A 17,465-nucleotide genomic window follows, 5' to 3' on the forward strand; every position below is an offset into this window, starting at 1 on the left:
ATAAATAATAAATAAATAAATAAATAAATAAAATAAAATCTCATTATTGGCCAGGTACTGTGGCTCATGCTTATAATCCCAGCACTTTGGGAGGCTGAGGTGGGCAGATCACTTGAAGCCAGGAGTTTGAGAGTAGCCTGGCCAACATAGCGAAACCCCATCTCTACTGAAAATACAAAAATTAGCCAGGTGTGGTGGCACATGCCTGTAATCCCAGCTACTTAGGAAGCTGAGGCACGAGAATTGCTTGAACCCAGGAGGTGGAGGTTGCAGTGAGCTGAGATCACTCCACTGCATTCCAGCTTGGGTGTCAGAGCCAGACTCTGTCTCAAAAAAACAAACAAAAAAAACTAGTTACTATATTAGGTCAAATTGTGGAGAGCTTAGCCTTGTGTTTTTGTCCATTTCTTATCCTCTGTAAGCCAAGATAATCTGGTTTCCAAATTCCAAACATCCCCTTATCCTGGGGAAGCTGCTGTTTGAGTAGACAGTACAGCATTGGAGTCAGAGGCTGGCTACTGCTCCAGAGGCTGTGGAGTGCAAGGCTGGTGTGAACCCTGGCCTGAAAGAGACAGTGTCCTGGCAGTTGACAGGTTTTTTACTCATTAACCAGCCTTAGAGCTTGTCAAGGGGACCATGTGTTATTTTGTGTTTGGAGCAAAGGGTGGGGAGTAGATAGCTTGAATAGTTTACTGTCCCACCCCAGTAACCTAATGGAGCTATCCTGATTACTAACCCTCTAGTTAAAAAGAATTGGTTTGAGAATCATCAGAATGCTGGATCTGCTGTGCTTTTTAAGCCCCCACAGATCATGGGGAAACACCTTCTTTACCACATGTGGTCGGGTTGTCTTGGCTTATTTCAAGTCCTCACAGTTCCTGGAAGACTCAGACTCTTCCTCAAATTAACATTGACAGGAACTGTGGTGGTGCCTGACATGTAGCTGGATGCATCCCACTCTGTTGGGACATCGATCTTTAGGCTGAGCAAGCTAGCAAGCTGAATGCTTCCTGCCTGGGTATACAGCAGTGGGCAGGAACACCCCTGGTAAACACCCGTCCAAATGGATGAGCCATCCCATTCATCCCATGAATACCCATCCAAACGGATGAGCCATCCCATTGCTTTCCCAGGGTGGAGGCATGCCCGCCTTCCCTCTGTAATTCCATCTCCACAGCGTCTTTCCTGGTGGGTAATTAAGGCAGGCAAGCATCAGGCCCTACCTTGCGTGGATGGGCAACCCCCGTGTAGACACTGCCATGTAGAGTAAAAGCCTTCGCTTTGAAGGGACTATAGCCAGCCTAGGCTGTACAAGGCAAGGCTAATGGAAGTGTTCCAGCTGTGGTGGGAGAAGCTGGGGGTTCCTGATTCACAGGTGGCAGGAGTGGTCCTGGGCAGACATTGGGAGAAAGGAAGTGAACTGGCACTGGGCACAGTGACAGGTAGGTATTTGCCAGAAGACTTCCTGGCTTTGCATCTAGCTGTCCCATAACCCGACCCTGTATACATATGTTTTCCAGTGTTGCCGTCATTCACCAAAACGCCCCACGACATAACCATCCGCACCACCACCATGGCCCGCCTCGAATGTGCTGCCACAGGTCACCCAAACCCTCAGATTGCCTGGCAGAAGGATGGAGGCACGGATTTCCCCGCCGCCCGTGAGCGACGCATGCATGTCATGCCAGATGACGACGTGTTTTTCATCACTGATGTGAAAATAGATGACGCAGGGGTTTACAGCTGTACTGCCCAGAACTCGGCCGGCTCCATTTCAGCTAATGCCACCCTGACTGTCTTAGGTTTGGCTATTGCTCCACGGGAGTGTGGTGGGGGGTGTGTGTGTGTGTGAGTGAGACTCTCAAATGCTCTGTGTGGTCAGGGGTGGTATGTGTGGTGGGCCTTTCGACCCTGTTTGAAATTTGGGGCTGCTTTTTGAATTAATTTTTCTTAAGTAGTTCTGTCTCTTTAAAAGAGAATTAAGAGTCTTCATAGGCTTTAGATATAGAACATTCTAAGAATTGGACAGGATGGATGTGGGCTTGGTCAAGAATAGGGACACGGGCCTAACACAGGACTGTCAGGGAATAGCAGGGGCTTTTGTCAGCAGAGGTTCGCTGTCCCTGTGGAAGCACCCCCCCAGAACGGAGATGACTTAGTGGGTCGAAGGGTCTTCTCCAAAGCTTGCCACTCTGATACAAAATGTCAGCTGCATCTCACTGATACGTTGGATTGTCCGTTGTCCACAAGACAGGACAGCGCCAGAGCAACCGCGGCCCTGAGAATGACTAAGATCTCTGCTGCTCTCTTGTAGAGACCCCATCCTTGGCAGTGCCCTTGGAAGACCGTGTGGTATCTGCAGGAGAAACAGTGGCCCTCCAATGCAAAGCGACGGGGAACCCTCCGCCCCGCATCACCTGGTTCAAGGGGGACCGCCCACTGAGCCTCACTGAGCGGCACCACTTGACCCCTGACAACCAGCTCCTTGTGGTTCAGAACGTGGTGGCAGAGGACGCGGGCCGATACACCTGTGAGATGTCCAACACCCTGGGCACGGAGCGAGCTCACAGCCAGCTGAGTGTCCTGCCCGCAGCAGGCTGCAGGAAGGATGGGACCACGGTAGGCATCTTCACCATTGCCGTCGTGAGCAGCATCGTGCTGACGTCACTGGTCTGGGTGTGCATCATCTACCAGACCAGGAAGAAGAGTGAAGAGTACAGTGTCACCAACACAGGTCAGGTGCTGCCAGCAGAGCTGACTTTCAAGGAGGGAGGAATGGCAGTGATGCTGGGGAACTGGGCCGGGTTCCAGTGGCTTTTGAAAGAATCGCAGTGTCTTCAGAACTCCTGAGGCTTTAGTCCCACTAATTCCATTTTAACTTTGAGTAACTTAACCTTAAACAGGAATACTCTCAAATGTAAGTAACTGACACACCCTGCAGTTTTCCCTCAGAGGCCGTCTGTGCACAGGCCCTGCTGTCATGTAGTAGGTTGTTCCTGAAACAATCTCCCAGTGCGGTGCTTCTATGAATCCCAGCTCCCTTCCCGTCACTGGTCTCCACCTCTTGTGGCATCTGGCATCTGCCGGCTGTGCTCTTCACACTGGGTGTAGAGTAAGGCTGAGCAGGCTCTGGGAGGGCCTAGTGCGTACATGGGACTCCATGCCATCTCTGTGCACAGCCCTGATGGTCGTCACTGGGAGGATCCCCTTTCTGAGCCTGACAACGTGTGTCTGCATTTCTTGTCACTGAGACCCTGGTGTTTTGCCCTGTCTTCTTGCAGATGAAACCATCGTGCCACCAGATGTTCCAAGCTACCTTTCTTCTCAGGGGACCCTTTCTGACCGACAAGAAACCGTGGTCAGGACCGAGGGTGGCCCTCAGGCCAATGGACACATTGAGAGCAACGGTAAGGCCTCAGTAACCGTGAAGCAGAGCTCTGCTGTGACTCTGTCTCCGGGTGCTGGAGGTGGCCTCCAGCTCTTTGCAGGGCAGGTACCTGGCATCAGATGGGGCACACTTGGTGAACTAGAAGGCTGTGTGACTAAGGGCTGCTATTTTGGACCGGTCTTTATGAGTTCTGCAAGGTTTTAAAGTCCTGTCCCCCCGCCCCAGGAAGCCACTGGATTGGGCTTAGTACCTCCCTGGCAGGATAAAGTAGGCTTGCCTGGAGTAGCAGCTGGAAAGGGCGTTATGGGGCATGGACCCAACCAGCCCATTCCTTACATGGGGAAGGTGCCCAGGTCTGCTCTGTGAGCCAGTCTTACACTGGAAAGCTGTCACCAGGATAAGGCACTTCCAACGGTGGGGGCCTCTGAGCACTTGCCTAAGACCGTAGAGGCTCCCCTTGTAGAGAAATGAGCTGCTCATTTCACAAGGCCGGCGTACCTGCCTGGAAGTAGTGATAGAAAACATGCTGCTTGCCATGCCAACAGCCCCACTGCTGTGAAGAACTTTTTTTTTTTTTTGAGGCAGAGTCTCGCTCTGTCGCCCAGGCTGGAGTGCAGTGGCTGGATCTCAGCTCACTGCAAGCTCCGCCTCCCGGGTTCACGCCATTCTCCTGCCTCAGCCTCCCGAGTAGCTGGGACTACAGGCGCCCGCCACCACGCCTAGTTTTTTGAATTTTTTTTAGTAGGGACGGGGTTTCACTGGATTAGCCAGGATGGTCTCGATCTCCTGACCTTGTGATCCACCCGTCTCAGCCTCCCAAAGTGCTGGGATTACAGGCTTAAGCCACCGTCTGAAGAACTTTTTAAAAAATGATTATTCTAGTGGCCTTGCTCATTCCTTTCATAAGGCTGTGAAAGACCAAGCCCAGAGTTTCTAATCGTGTTGGAATTCACTGCAGGTGTCTGTCCAAGAGATGCAAGCCACTTTCCAGAGGCCGATGCTCACAGCGTTGCCTGCAGGCAGCCAAAGCTCTGCACTGGGTATCACAAAGAGCCGTGGAAAGCGACAGAGAAAGCGGAAGGGACACCTGAGCCGCAGAGGATGGGTATGAGGTGCTTCCCATCGGAAGCAGTTTCTTTCTGAAGTGGACATTGGGGCTGACCTAGTCAGTACATCAAAGGGGGAGACACATTCTTAGTCCACAGCTGTCTCCAAATTTGGTATTCGGTATAGAAACAGGAAGCTTGGGCCTGGCTCTCTTAATTCCAGAATAGTTTCTCCTAAATAAATCTATGGCATGGTAAGCCTGAGCGTGAATTTTCTAGACTTACAAGCAACTTAAATAAGGAGCAAGGCACAAATGTCGTTTCAGTCGGCATCTTTTCACCAGGGCTATTTTGAGGCTTAATTTCTAATTGTTGAAAAGACCCAACACTGCATAGTACCTAACGCTAATGGCTTTTTTCCCCCTGAAGTAGTAAGACTGTATTCTCTGAGTATGAAATTCACTGTAAACATGAAAGATCCCACAGTAGATGAGTGGTTTGGTGTTGCCCAGTCCTTTTTCTGGGGACATAGTTGGGGGAAAGAGGAAGCATGCACACAGTGTTTGCAGTCGGGTTCTCACCTTGCACAGTGGAGCTGAGCAGCCTGTTCTCTGTGTGGGGATGAAGCCTCCCACAGCAGTGGCTCTAACCCATCTTTGGCACTGTCCTTCAGAACATGGTGGCCGGGTTGTATGCAGTGACTGCAACACTCAAGTAGACTGTGACTCCAGGGAACAAGACTTCCACCCCCAGCCTGTGTCCAGAGACAGCGTGCAGCCAAATGGCCCGGAGCCGGGTGGGAGTGACCAAGAGCATTCTCCACATCACCAGTGCAGCGGGACTGCCGCTGGGTCCTGCCCCGAGTGCCAGGGGTCGCTCTACCCCAGTAATCACGATAGAATGCTGACGGCTGTGAAGAAAAAGCCAACGGCATCTCTAGATGGGAAAGGTAACTTTTTACTGTCTTCTGAGGAGTTACTACCAGGTGGGTTGGGAGCTGCTTAAATGGTCAAGTGGGGGTCTGACAGGTCCTTTCTTTCCTTGTAGGGGATTCTTCCTGGACTTTAGCAAGGTTGTATGACCCGGACTGCGCAGAGCTACAGCCTGCATCTTCGTTAACTTCAGGCAGTCCAGAGCGCACAGCAGCCCAGCACTTGCTTGTTTCCAATGGCCATCTCCCCAAAGCATGTGACTCCAGTCCCGCGTCCATGCCACTGACAGGACAGCTCCCCGGGAAACAGAGGGTGCCACTGCTGTTGGCACCAAAAAGCTAGGTTTTGTCTACCTCAGCTCTTGTTATGCCAGTCTCTACAGGAAAGAGAGGTAGGAGAGGCTGTGAGGAAGCTTGGGTTCAAGCGTCACTCATCTGTACATAGTTGTAACTTCCATGTGGAGTATCAGTCACTCACAGGACTTGCATCTGAAGCACAGAAACGCAAGAGGGGATTTGTGTACAAAAGGCAGAAAAAGTATTTGATACCATTGTACATAAGAGTTTTCAGAGATTTCATATATATCTTTTACAGAGGCTATTTTAATCTTTAGTGCATGGTTAACAGAAAAAAATTAAACAATTTTGACAATGTTATTTTTCATATCAGGTTGCTGTTTAATTTTGGAGGGGGGTGGGGAAGTAGTGCTGGTGCCTTAACGCATGGCTGGAATTTATAGAGGCTACAACCACATTTGTTAGCAGGAGTTTTTGGTGGGGATGGGAAGGAGGGAAGGCCTTGGATCTGTATTGCACTTCGTAGACAGACCCCTAGGCTGCTGCCTGGTCAGACTCTCAGAAGAGCACTGGTCGTGTGGATGCCCCTGGAACAGGCCTCCCTGTAGAGCCAGGGGTGCAGGGTGCCATCCACACTTGTAGTGAATGGCTTTTCCGTTTAGGTTTAAGTAAGTCCTGTCTTTAAGGCATAGAATGAGGGTTGTTAATCCATCACAAGCAAATGGTCAGAACAGTTAATTAAGCACTGCCTTTCCTCCTTAAGATTTTATGATAAAAGCAAATGTGGCCTTTTCAGTATCATTCAATTGCTAGTTGAGACTTTTAATTAAGGTAAAGGCTGCTGGTGTTGGTACCTGTGGATTTTTCTATAGTGATGTTTTCGTTCTGCCAATATAATGAGTATTACATTGGCCTTGGGGGATAGAAAGGAGGAAAGTTCTTTCTTTTCAGGGCTACCTTATTTCTACTGAGGATCCAGAGCAGGCCTGTCCATACCATTCCCGCGCACAGATGAAACTGAGCTGGGACTGGAAAAGACTTAGACCTTGACCTGGGTTCTGGGTATATTTGCACTTTTGAGACTGGTAGCTAACCATCTTGTGAGTGCCAATGTGTAATTTAGTAAAACTTAACTTACATAGAAACAAGGTCCTTAAAATGTTCCTTTGGCCAAAAGCTGAAGGAGTTAGTTACTGAGAAAATAGTTAACAATTACTGTCAGGTGTCATCACTGTTCAAAAGGTAAGCACATTTAGAATTTTGTTGACAGTTAACTGACTAATCTTACTTCCACAAAATATGTGAATTTGCTGCTTCTGAGAGGCAATGTGAAAGAGGAAGTATTACTTTTATGTACAAAGTTATTTATTTATAGAAATTTTGGTACAGTGTACATTGAAAACCATGTAAAATATTGAAGTGTCTAACAGATGGCATTGAAGTGTCTTTCTTTAATAAAGGTTCATTTATAAATGTCAGTACAGTTGGTGGTCCTTCTTTTACAAACGCAGTCATTCTGCCTTTAATTATCTTTCCCCAAAAAAGAAAAAAAAAAATAGGCAAAGCAAAATTATATACTGTTTGCTCGGGGGCAGACAACACTGCTAGATTCCTGAAATTTCGTTCTGAATTCTTCTACGCCTGGAGCTTGTTAGTCAAGCTCTAAAATCCCATAGTGTGGTGACCCCTTTCCATTTCATCCTGCCTACTTCTAGCAACGTTGTTTTCAAAGCTGGCCCAGGCCCTCCTTTCAGCCTGACACAGAGAATGGCAAGAATGGCTCACCCACCGTGTCCTCCTGCACGAAGCCAGCTGGGCCCACCTAGTCACTTGAGCTGCAACTGCTTTCTCTCACACACCACAGGGGGCGCTGGACACAGCTCTGTAAAATAATACAGCGTGTGTTTTTATGGGTGAAATCTGAGGGTAATTAAAACCAGCAGCCTAGTTACCCAGAAGGAATGCTTGCTATGCACCTGTGTAGTTCATTCTTTTTTCAACAGAGCCTAACCTTACGCAACAGGAATTAACTAGGGGGAGAAACACCCACATACACAACTTCTTCCCCAAGTCTCCTTTTCCCAAACAAGCTATTCTTTTAAAATTATAACCATCTTGCCTTCTGCTGAATCCACCATCAGGTGGCAGGAAATGAAAGATCAGATACAGATCAAATGAAAGCTCTGAAAGGCCTGGCCTCAGCATTACCAGACTTATTTATTAAGAGGTTCTGAGGAAATTGTTCAGAGTACCGCCACAGACCCCGTTTTCATCTCTTAGCTCTCTGGCATACAGGCCAATGACTTCATACCAGCCAGCCTATACAACGGATGGCACAATCTCAATGCCGGCATCTTAGCAGAACTGGTCTTCAGCACTGGGGCCTCTAGTTCAGACAGCTGCTCAGCGGAAGAGGGTTTACACTGCAGGCCCCTCTCTTGACAGAAGTGGAGGTGGGGCTGCCTCTGCTTCAAGGACTCTTTCTGCCCACTTCCAACAGCAAGCTGTGCGTGTGGTCATAAGCCCCCAGAAAGATGAAACCTCCCAGACTGATGGCTGCCATTCGAGGGAAGACACCTGCAAATAATCTAGGGGAAAACACAGGATTTTTAATGTATTTAAAAAAAAAAAAAAAGGTTAAATTCCAATACCCACAGCTTGCTCAGCTCAGTACACCATGCTCATTAGTGGCTACCACTCACTCGTGAACACTCACTTGTAAACAGCTCACTTGTGAACCCTCCCAAATAAGGCAAGTAGTGGCCCTGTCCCAACAATAGCTCTAAAACTTTCATGCCATTTTCCCTTTGAAAGATGAAATTCACTTTTAAGGCATTAAAGAGCTGAACCCTAGGTAAGGCTGGGAGGCACTTCCCAGCCCAGACCTCTAAAGTGGTCTCCAGGGGTTCGCTCGGTGCAGAGGTTTTTGGGCTATGCTGCTGCTCTGCCCACTGACTCCGTTGCATTTTGTCCTTTGAGACCCCAAAACCTGACATCACAACAATGAGTCGAACCTCCGTGGATTCCCTGTTCCTTTTCTGTCTAAAGGCATGAAAGGCAAATGGGCTGTGGCTATGAAGGGGGCAGCACGCCTCCACCTGCACAGTCCCTTGGTACCACAGAAGGCTGCTCACCAGCCAAGGAGCAATGTAGACTAATCAGAGAAATGCAAGGTAAAACTACAATGCCACGAGGATATAAATTGAGGATTCATTCTTTAAAACTGCCCCCCTAGTGCCTACTCAGATATTTGTGCAAACATCTTCACTGTGGCATTACCGCTGCTGATACCAGTTACGCACACTACAAACATACAATGGATGATCGTGTAGCTGATAAAGATGAGGAAATACACAGATGCCAACATAAAAAAATTACAAAACAGGTTAAAAAACCCAGTCCAGGGGCTATGATTCCATGTCTAAAAGGCATGCCAGGGATGTGTCCTAAACCCTAAACTGAATGCCTGCTGCCCAAGGATTACAGGACACACTCCCGGCCCATGCTTCCATAACCTTTGAACCTTTTGACCAAGAGTATAGGCATGACTCAGATATTTCAAGTTTGGTCCCAGGAGAAGTTTGGCCACCCTAATAAAGTGAATATTGCAATAAAGTAAGCCATTCAAAGTTTTGGGTTTCCTAGGGCACCGAAAAGTTACGTTTACACTATACTGTAGTCTATTAAGTATGCAGTAGCATTATGTCTAAAAATTATACATACCTTAATTTTAAAATGCTGTATTGCTAAAAAATGCTCATGAGCATCTGAGCCTGCAGTAAGTTGTAATCTTTTGGCTGGTAGAAGGTCTTGCTTTCATTGATGGCTGCTAACTGACCAGGACAGTGGCTGCTGAAGGTTGGAGTGGCTGTGGAAATTTCTAAAAATAGTAATTGTTGCATTGATGGACTCTACTTTTCATGAAAGATTTCTCTGTAGCACACAATACATTTTGCCCACAGTAGAACCTCTTTCAAAACTGGAGTCAATCATCTGAAACTCTGCCACTGTTTTCTCAACTAAATTGATGAAATATTCTAAATTCTTTATTGTCATTTCAACAACGTTCACCGTATCTTCACCACAAGTAGATTCACCTCAATAGATCACTTCCTTTCCTCATCCGTAAGAACCAACTCTTCATCCATTCAAGTTTGATCATGAGATGGTGGCAATTCATCACATCTTCAGGCTTCACTTTAGCTATAGTGGTCTTGCCATTTCCAGTACATCTAGTATGTGTTTCCCTCCACTGAAGTCTTGAACCTCTCAAAGTCAGCCATGAGGATGGGAATCAACTTTTTCCAAAGTCCTAGCATGGTCAATATTTTGACCTCCTCCTATGAAGCCACTAATGTTCTTACTGGTATCTAGAATGGTGACTCCTTTCTAGAAGGCTTCCAGAAATTTACTTTGCCCACATCCAGCAAAGGAATCACTGTTGATGCAGCTGTAGCCTTATGAAATGGATTTCTTAAATAATAAAACCTGAAAGTTAAAATTACGCCTTATTCCACGGACCAAGGAATGGATGTTGTTAGCAGGCAAGAAAACAGCATTCATCTCCAGCAGAACTCCAGGGTGACCAGGTGCACTGTCAATGAGCAGTAGTATTTTAGAAGCAATCTTTTCCTCTGAGCACTAGGTCCCAGCAGTGGGCTTAAAATATTCCAGAAACCATGCTGTAAAGAGATGTGCTGTCACTCAGGCTTTGTTGTTCCATTAGTACGGCAGAGGCAGAGTCGATTTAGCATCATTGTTAAAGGCTCTAGGATTTTCAGAAGAGTCAATGAGCATTGGCTTCAACTTAAAGATACCAGCTGCATTAGCCCCTAACAAGAGAGTCAGCCAGTCCTTTGAAGCTTAGAGGCCAGGCATTGATGTCTCCTCTCTAGCTCGGAAAGTCCTAGATGACATCTTCTAATAGAAGGCTGTTTCATCTACATTGAAAATCTGTTGTTTAGTGTTAGCGCCTTCACCGATGATCTGAGCTAGATCTCCTGGATAACTTGCTGCAGCTTCTCCATCAGCACTTGCCACTTCACCTTACACTTCTGTGTTACAGAGATGACTTCTTTCCTTAAACTTCATGAATCAACCTCTCCTAGCTTCAAACTCTGCAGCTTCCTCACCTCTCTCAGCCTTCATGAAAGAGAGTTAGCACCTTGCTCTGGGTTAGGTTTTGGCTTAAGAGGATGTGGCTGGTCTGATCTTCTATCCAGACCACTCAAACTTTCTTCATATCTGCAATGAGGCTGTTACACTTATCACTTAGTGTATTCACCGGATAGCACTTCTTATTTGCTTCAAGAGCTTTTCCTTTGCATTTACAACTTGGTTAACTATCACAAGAGGCCTAGATTCTGGCCTATCTCAGCTTTCCACATGCCTTCCTCACTAAATTTAATCATTTCCAGCTTTTATTTTAATTTTTTTTTTTTTTTTTTTTTTTTGAGACAAGGTCTTGCTGCTACCCAGGCTGGAGTGCAGTGGCACGATCATGGCCCACAGCAACCTCTGCCTGCTGAGCTCAGGTGACCCTCCTACCTCAGCTTCCCAAGTAGCTGGGACCACAGGTACACACCACCATGCCCAGCTAATTTTTGTATTTTTTGTAGAGACAGGGTTTGACATGTTGCCTAGGCTGGTCTTGGACTCTTGGGCTCAAGCCATCTGCCACCTTGGCCTCCAAAATGCTGGGATTACAGGTGTGAGCCACCATGTCCGGCCCAAGTTTTTTATTTAAAATGAGAAAGGTGTGATTCTTCCTTTCACTTGAACACTTAGAGGCCACTGGAGGATTATTAATTGGCCTAACTGCAATATTGTCTCTCACAGAATAGAGGCCTGAGGAAAGGGAGAGAGACAGGGAATGGCCGGTTGGTGACCCCGCCCGAACCCACACCGCATTTGTTGATTAAGTTTGCCGTCTTCGGTGGACAGTGTGTGATGCCTCAAAAAATGACAGTAACATAAAAGACGGCCAATCACAGATCACCACAGCAGATATGATAATGAAAATACTTGAAAGGCGAGAATTACCAAAATGTGACACAAAGTGATCATGTGCTACTGGAAAAGGGTGCTGAAAGACTCGCTCAATGCAGGGGTGCCACAAACCTTCAATGTGGGAAAAAATGCACTATCTGAGAAGTGCAATTAAACAAAACATGCCTATATTACTTCTGTCAGCAGAAAAAGTTATGAAGGCAAACCTAGTGCATATGCCAGTGAAAAGACTTCTCGTCAGGTCTATGGAAGAAAACTGAAAATGGTCAAGTCACACCGGCAGGAGTTACGCGTCCTTTAAGACATAGGAAAAGCCTCCATGACAAGCAAGCTGGTGGCCTGGAGAGAAACGTGGCAGTCCCTGCAGGCTGCTTCCAGCACCTGGCTGCCTCCTTTCTCCCAAGACCTTTGAGCTGTTGGAAGAGGCTGAGCAGCCTCCCTCTGTTTGCAGCACTCAGCACTTCTAAGGAAAATGGGAGACTCAAGAGTTTTGTGAGGCCCTTTTTAGTTAGCTAGCCAAGGGTTTAAATCATTAAAATACTGCACATAAAATTAAGGACCCCTATTACTTGTCCAAAAATAACCATGAAAATTGTACTGAAAACCAAACTATACTTGTTTAAAAAAAAAAAAAAAAAAAGCTCAGCATCATGCATATTGTTTTGCATCGGGTGGGTGGTGAGGACAAAAACTCATAAATTACCACTATGTCCTTCCCGCCTGAAAAACAGCTGAGCCTCCCTGCAACCTTATGAAGGAAAGGGTGCTAGATGGGCAGCCAGCAGATGCCGAGCTGCAGGAGACCACACTGGCCACGAAGTTCTCCGCCTTTACTACCTTATTTCTAAACGCCAGTGTCTTGTTCAGCTTCTGCCACTCACAAGTTCAGCTGCTCCTGGCAAGAGGCAGATGGAAGCAGTTTATGGTTTCAGTAGATGACCACTGAATCTATTAACGTAATTACGCCCTTAACATGGAGTAATTTGAACAGTGAAGGTCCCAGCCAGTCTCGCAGGTGAAGACTTTTGAGTTCAACAGGAGTGTGTTCTAGTGCCCACAGATTAAATGAGAGCAAACGTAAGCACTTACAGTGCCAGGCAGAAAGGGATGCTCGCGGCTGTGGCAGCTACTACATAAAGGGCACAGTCAACAAAAACAGAAAGCCAGCTGATGAGTGAAGAAAACCAGAAAGGGGCCATCCAGGGTGGGCAGGCTCCCCATCTGCCTTCGGCTACCGGGCTGAATGAACACGCGGCGTTTGTTTAGTAATACATTTCTACTTATATGTGTACTCCCAGTATGTGCCAGAACAAAGTCTTCACCTGCGTGGACCACACAGAAAGATAAAAGTGGTCGCCACCTTACTTGACCCGGTGAGGGCAGCACCTTTCCATCCCAAGGTGAGGAGATGGTGTCTGCTGGAAAACCCAAGTAGTAACTGGTAAACTTAGTGCGCGCCCAGAGGAGGAGACAGGAGGTGGCAGCAGCGCTGTGTGCTTGGAGACCCAACAGAAGAAGCCGGCGGAGACGCCTTCAGGCTGAGGATGCCTGGGACCTCTGTTCACAACAGCCCAGGTTTTTCTGTGACTGTTTTTTGGTCAAATTATTTATTGTCTTTAATCATTCATAAGGGGCTAATCAAAACTCCCTTAAGTGACAACCGTTGCTGTCTGTAATGCTCTCAAGAGACTACACTGTACAGACTGACTAGAGCCCATGACTTCTGACACTTTCAGAAGATAGATATGCAAAAAAATCCAGATGACCTTTACAGAGCCAACAATGGGGACAGAGACAGGCCCTTGGCCTGAGGAAGACACCCCTCTTCTGCCTGTATTTCTGGCACTGCTTAGTTTTATAACATCAAGTAAAATACATGCCACAACCAGCACAGGGAAAATGATCTTCAATCTACTCAACTCCTACCAGCTTTCGGGGCCACGGGGTTGCCAGTCGATCATGCCATCCCCACCTGCCACCACTGTCTGCAGAAAGGCAGAGGTGCTACGGCTCTGCACAGCTCCACAAAGCTAAGGTCGATAGAAGAGGTTTGCCCAACAGCTGCCACAGAATCAAGCATGAACCACACTGAAATCTGTGAGACAGTGAAATTTGGCAGTTTGGCTTTATAGTCTAAAAAGCCACTGAATGTGACTTCTCTGTGTATGTAGCCCAACTGCTATTTGAAACACAGAACTTTTTTGTTGTTTTCTGAGACAGGGTCTTGCTGTCACCCAGGCTGGAGTGCAGTGGTGCAGTTGTGACTCACTACAACCTCGACTTCCTGGGCTCAAATGATCGCTCAGCCTCCTGAGTAGCTGGGACTACAGGTGCGTGCCAGCACACCAGGCTAATTTATTTATTTATTTTTTAGAGACAGAGTCTTGCCATATGGTCTCAAACTCCTAACCGCAAGCAACCCGCCTGCTTCAAAGCCTCCCAAAGTGCTGAGATTACAGGTGTGAGCGCCTCACCCAGCCCATAAAGACCGTTTACCTGCTACTAGCTAAGTGGCTTCAGGACTCATTTTTTCCCACACCATTCCTTTGTTTGCTGTGGAACTGGCAGCAGAATGAATGTGCCACAAATACAAGCAGCACTCACGATATGGCAGCCCTAAGTGGCAGGCTCCCAGTACACACGCCCCCACTCGGCCCTTCCCATGCTCTCACTAGACGTCAACAGCCAATTATTCCTCTGGCTTCACCGCAGTTCTTGTTTCAAAACCGTGACACCCTTCAGGCACCCAACATCAATCCCTGAGTTGTCACGTTCAACAAAACCATCCAATATCACCTATTTTTCAAACTTCCAACTGGAAAATTTCAATCTAGGATGGGCTGCTCTCCTACAAAAACTTTAACTGGGACCTGACTCACCTACTTCATGTTCTCCAGACCATCAAATAGCTGAGATTAAAACTGCCAAAGGTACACAAACACTACAATCAAATAAGTAATCCAACTCGGCATCAGGATGAGGAGGTGGCACTGCCAGCTGAGATGCCTGAAGTCCAGGCAGCTGCCGACCCTCTCCAAAGGGAGGCCACTGCTTTGCTCTTGCAAGAAAATTCCTGGTACATGGTCCCTAAGGGAAAAATCATAATTTCACATGCCTGGAAGATCCCAACATTCAGGTGGCTTTACAAGTTTATGGTGTCAAAGCAATGTTGAAATATCTTGCAGAGAGACCTTTTTAGGACATGAAGCTAGAAGTTTGAGGCAATTCTGTAGTACAATGGTTCTCAACTGATGCTAATTGTGGAGTCATCCCACCTATACTGTGGTACGTTGAAAGTAATTTGTTACTAATAATAGTTAAAAGCATCAAAACCACAAATGCTTTCTTCTAACAATGTTACCTTCACTCCCTGGTATTTCTGCACTGTGTAACCAGAAGCCCATTTTATCACTGCTGCAGCCCAGACCCTGGTGAGGGCCACACATGTGAATTCCATCTAACATCAAGATGGGCAAGGCTGAGAACTGCCTGATTGGAATACTCCGTCAATTTGGTTTGCTACGTTATCTCATATATACAACATCAACTAGAATATTTTGCACAATATATAGAAGCTCAAAGCAGAACATAAGGAGAAGGGAAGGAGAGGTGTTCATCCAAAGTCAGGCTAAAGGAGGAGGAGTGGTGGAGAGGAAGAAAGGTAGGAGGGCATTCCTCATCTTACCCTGCCAGCCCCTGTGACCGCCAGACCCCATGCAGGGCAGAGAGCACATTCCCATTAGCAGTGCTGGAGCCAGCCTGTGTGAACAGACAAAGAGAAACCTGTTATCTTCTGAAGCTCCCAATCACACACTTGCCTCTCGGATATCTTCAGACACACAGCTCCCCATCACCCTCATCTAGGACACTGTCAGATACCAGGGAGTTTCTTGGCAATCAGGACCTGGCTCACTTGCCCAGAAGCGTTTTCACTCAGATATGCAGGCAAGCAGGGATGTGGCCCATGCTACACGGGAGGCTCTGCTTATCAGAGCTCACGAGATGAATGATGGACTATTTAACAGGAAAAAGACAGAAGCACCATGAAGCAATATGAGGAGGGCAGGGAACCATTAGTGTAAATGGTACAACTATGAAACTTGCCTAAGCAGCTAATAAGCATATTTAATAGAGCGCCATTTAAATGTTCCATTTAAAACGTGATCAACATTCTTAGTTTGGATCCTGCCACCTCCATACTAAAATCTGGCCATATTTGTTCTACTTTTCCAAAAAGATAGGACTTTTTTTGTTTTGGTTTGGTTCAGGTATGTTATATGTATGGCATTCTTTCAACTCTCTGTCTAGCGGGGTTTTTTAAAACAATTTTTCTCTTAAACAAAATGGTTTCAACATTTCTGACAACTGTCTTAGCTCATCCAGTTAAGGCCAACCATGACCCTAGGTTCAAAGCCCGCCACATGGCAGGAGGCTCATCAACCTCTCTGAGCCTTAGGTTTGTCAGCAGTAAAAACAGAGTCTATGTGAAGATAGTATTACCAGGCAGTGGCCTTACCAGCCCTATGTGCTTACATAACACAGGGGAAAATGCCTGTGAAATGGTACAATATTATACAGACACTGGGGATATTGTTCCATCAATGGCGGTTTTCTTAGCGGTTCCACAGACAGCATAAGATGCTATTACAGGTAAATGGTAGCCGTTTGTGTTTACTTTATATACGTGTAGTCCTAGTGCTAACAGATATGAGCATCTGAGGTGTCTCCATTACATTATTTTGCCACTTACCTTTGCCAGCATAATTCTTGTCTTTGCCACATCTAGAGGTGTGGTGACTGCAGCGGCAAATCCACCTGTGCGAATAATACCCAACACCCAAGTGAGATACTGTTTACTGTATTACATGATAATTTTGTAATTTTTAGAATTCCTGACTCTGCCCAAATCACTTCATTATGTACACTGATTATGTACACTGATTCAAGAACACAATGCACACATGCACAATCTTTATCCACACGCTTCATTTCTTTTGCAGTGATACAGAACTGCATGAGAGAAGACGATGCTCTACCCACTCAGGTGAAAAACACAAGGCTCCACAATTTATCTTGCTCTCTCATTAACTAGCAAACTAATGAGTGTGTATGTGTACGTACATGATGAATGTGTACACATATGACATACATGAATATGGCCAGATGCCCACTCTCAGTATGTGAGACCCTCTGCTCCTAATGGTTCTCAAAGGGTTCATGACTTTCTATGGGCCACTGTCTTTTTTTTTTTTTTTTTTTTTTTTTAAGATAGGGTCTCACTGTCTCTCACCAAGACTGGAGTACATTGGTGTGATCATAGCTCACTGCAGCCGCACCCTCCTAGGCTCAAGTGATCTTTCCGCCTTAGCCTCCTCCTGAGTAGCTGGGACTACAGCTGCACACCACCATGCTTGGCTAATTTTTTTAATTTTCTGCAGAGATAGGGTCTTGCTGTGTTGCCTAGGCTGGTCTTGAACTCCTTGCATCAAGCACTCCTCCTGCCTCGGCCTCCCAGAGTGTTGGGATTATAGGCGTTAACCACCATGCCCAGCCTGGACCACCATTCTTTAAAGTGACTACTTCAAAATGCTTCTATCATTTCTGGTCTGCATATAGCAAAATGGACAGAGTACATGTAACATTGTGCTGGATTCTTGGAATTAAAGGAGCAAAGCTTTTTGTATTTCACAGGCTCCTGATAGCAGGCTAGTCAGAGTTACTACATTTCTAAGCTCTCTTCTACATCTTTTTAGCCTGAGTCTTGCTTCAGCACACATTCCATGTTATGGCTTCC

The 17,465-nt window shown here is 46.6% G+C and overlaps 2 protein-coding genes across 11 annotated transcripts in view; one reads left to right on the top strand and one right to left on the bottom strand.

The window, feature by feature from the left end:
* LRIG1 (leucine rich repeats and immunoglobulin like domains 1) overlaps window positions 1-7,140 on the top strand; it is a 128,105-nt gene extending 120,965 nt beyond the window's left edge. For both annotated transcript variants that reach the window (XM_017869081.1, XM_017869082.1), the window contains 6 exons: window positions 1,521-1,802; window positions 2,315-2,734; window positions 3,282-3,407; window positions 4,347-4,493; window positions 5,108-5,383; window positions 5,482-7,140. In XM_017869081.1, the coding sequence (XP_017724570.1) occupies window positions 1,521-1,802; window positions 2,315-2,734; window positions 3,282-3,407; window positions 4,347-4,493; window positions 5,108-5,383; window positions 5,482-5,708 (1,478 nt within the window). In that variant the 3' untranslated portion in view covers window positions 5,709-7,140. The remainder of the gene's footprint in view (window positions 1-1,520; window positions 1,803-2,314; window positions 2,735-3,281; window positions 3,408-4,346; window positions 4,494-5,107; window positions 5,384-5,481) is intronic.
* The window catches only part of SLC25A26 (solute carrier family 25 member 26), a 169,785-nt gene continuing 157,997 nt past the window's right edge, over window positions 5,678-17,465 (bottom strand). For 3 of the 9 annotated variants that reach the window (XM_017869087.1, XM_017869088.1, XM_017869086.1), the window contains 3 exons: window positions 16,422-16,486; window positions 15,357-15,430; window positions 7,838-8,250 (listed from right to left, as the gene is read on the bottom strand). In XM_017869087.1, coding sequence (XP_017724576.1) covers window positions 8,133-8,250; window positions 15,357-15,430; window positions 16,422-16,486 — 257 coding nt within the window. In that variant the 3' untranslated portion in view covers window positions 7,838-8,132. Of the gene's footprint in view, window positions 5,855-7,009; window positions 8,251-14,550; window positions 14,759-15,356; window positions 15,431-16,421; window positions 16,487-17,465 lie in introns of those variants that run through there. The other 6 variants (XR_001884884.1, XR_001884885.1, XM_017869084.1 and 3 more) reach the window with 4 other exon arrangements.

The sequence above is a fragment of the Rhinopithecus bieti genome, unplaced genomic scaffold (assembly GCF_001698545.2).
Source record: "Rhinopithecus bieti isolate Rb0 unplaced genomic scaffold, ASM169854v2 scaffold_4816, whole genome shotgun sequence".
NCBI lineage: Eukaryota > Metazoa > Chordata > Mammalia > Primates > Cercopithecidae > Rhinopithecus > Rhinopithecus bieti.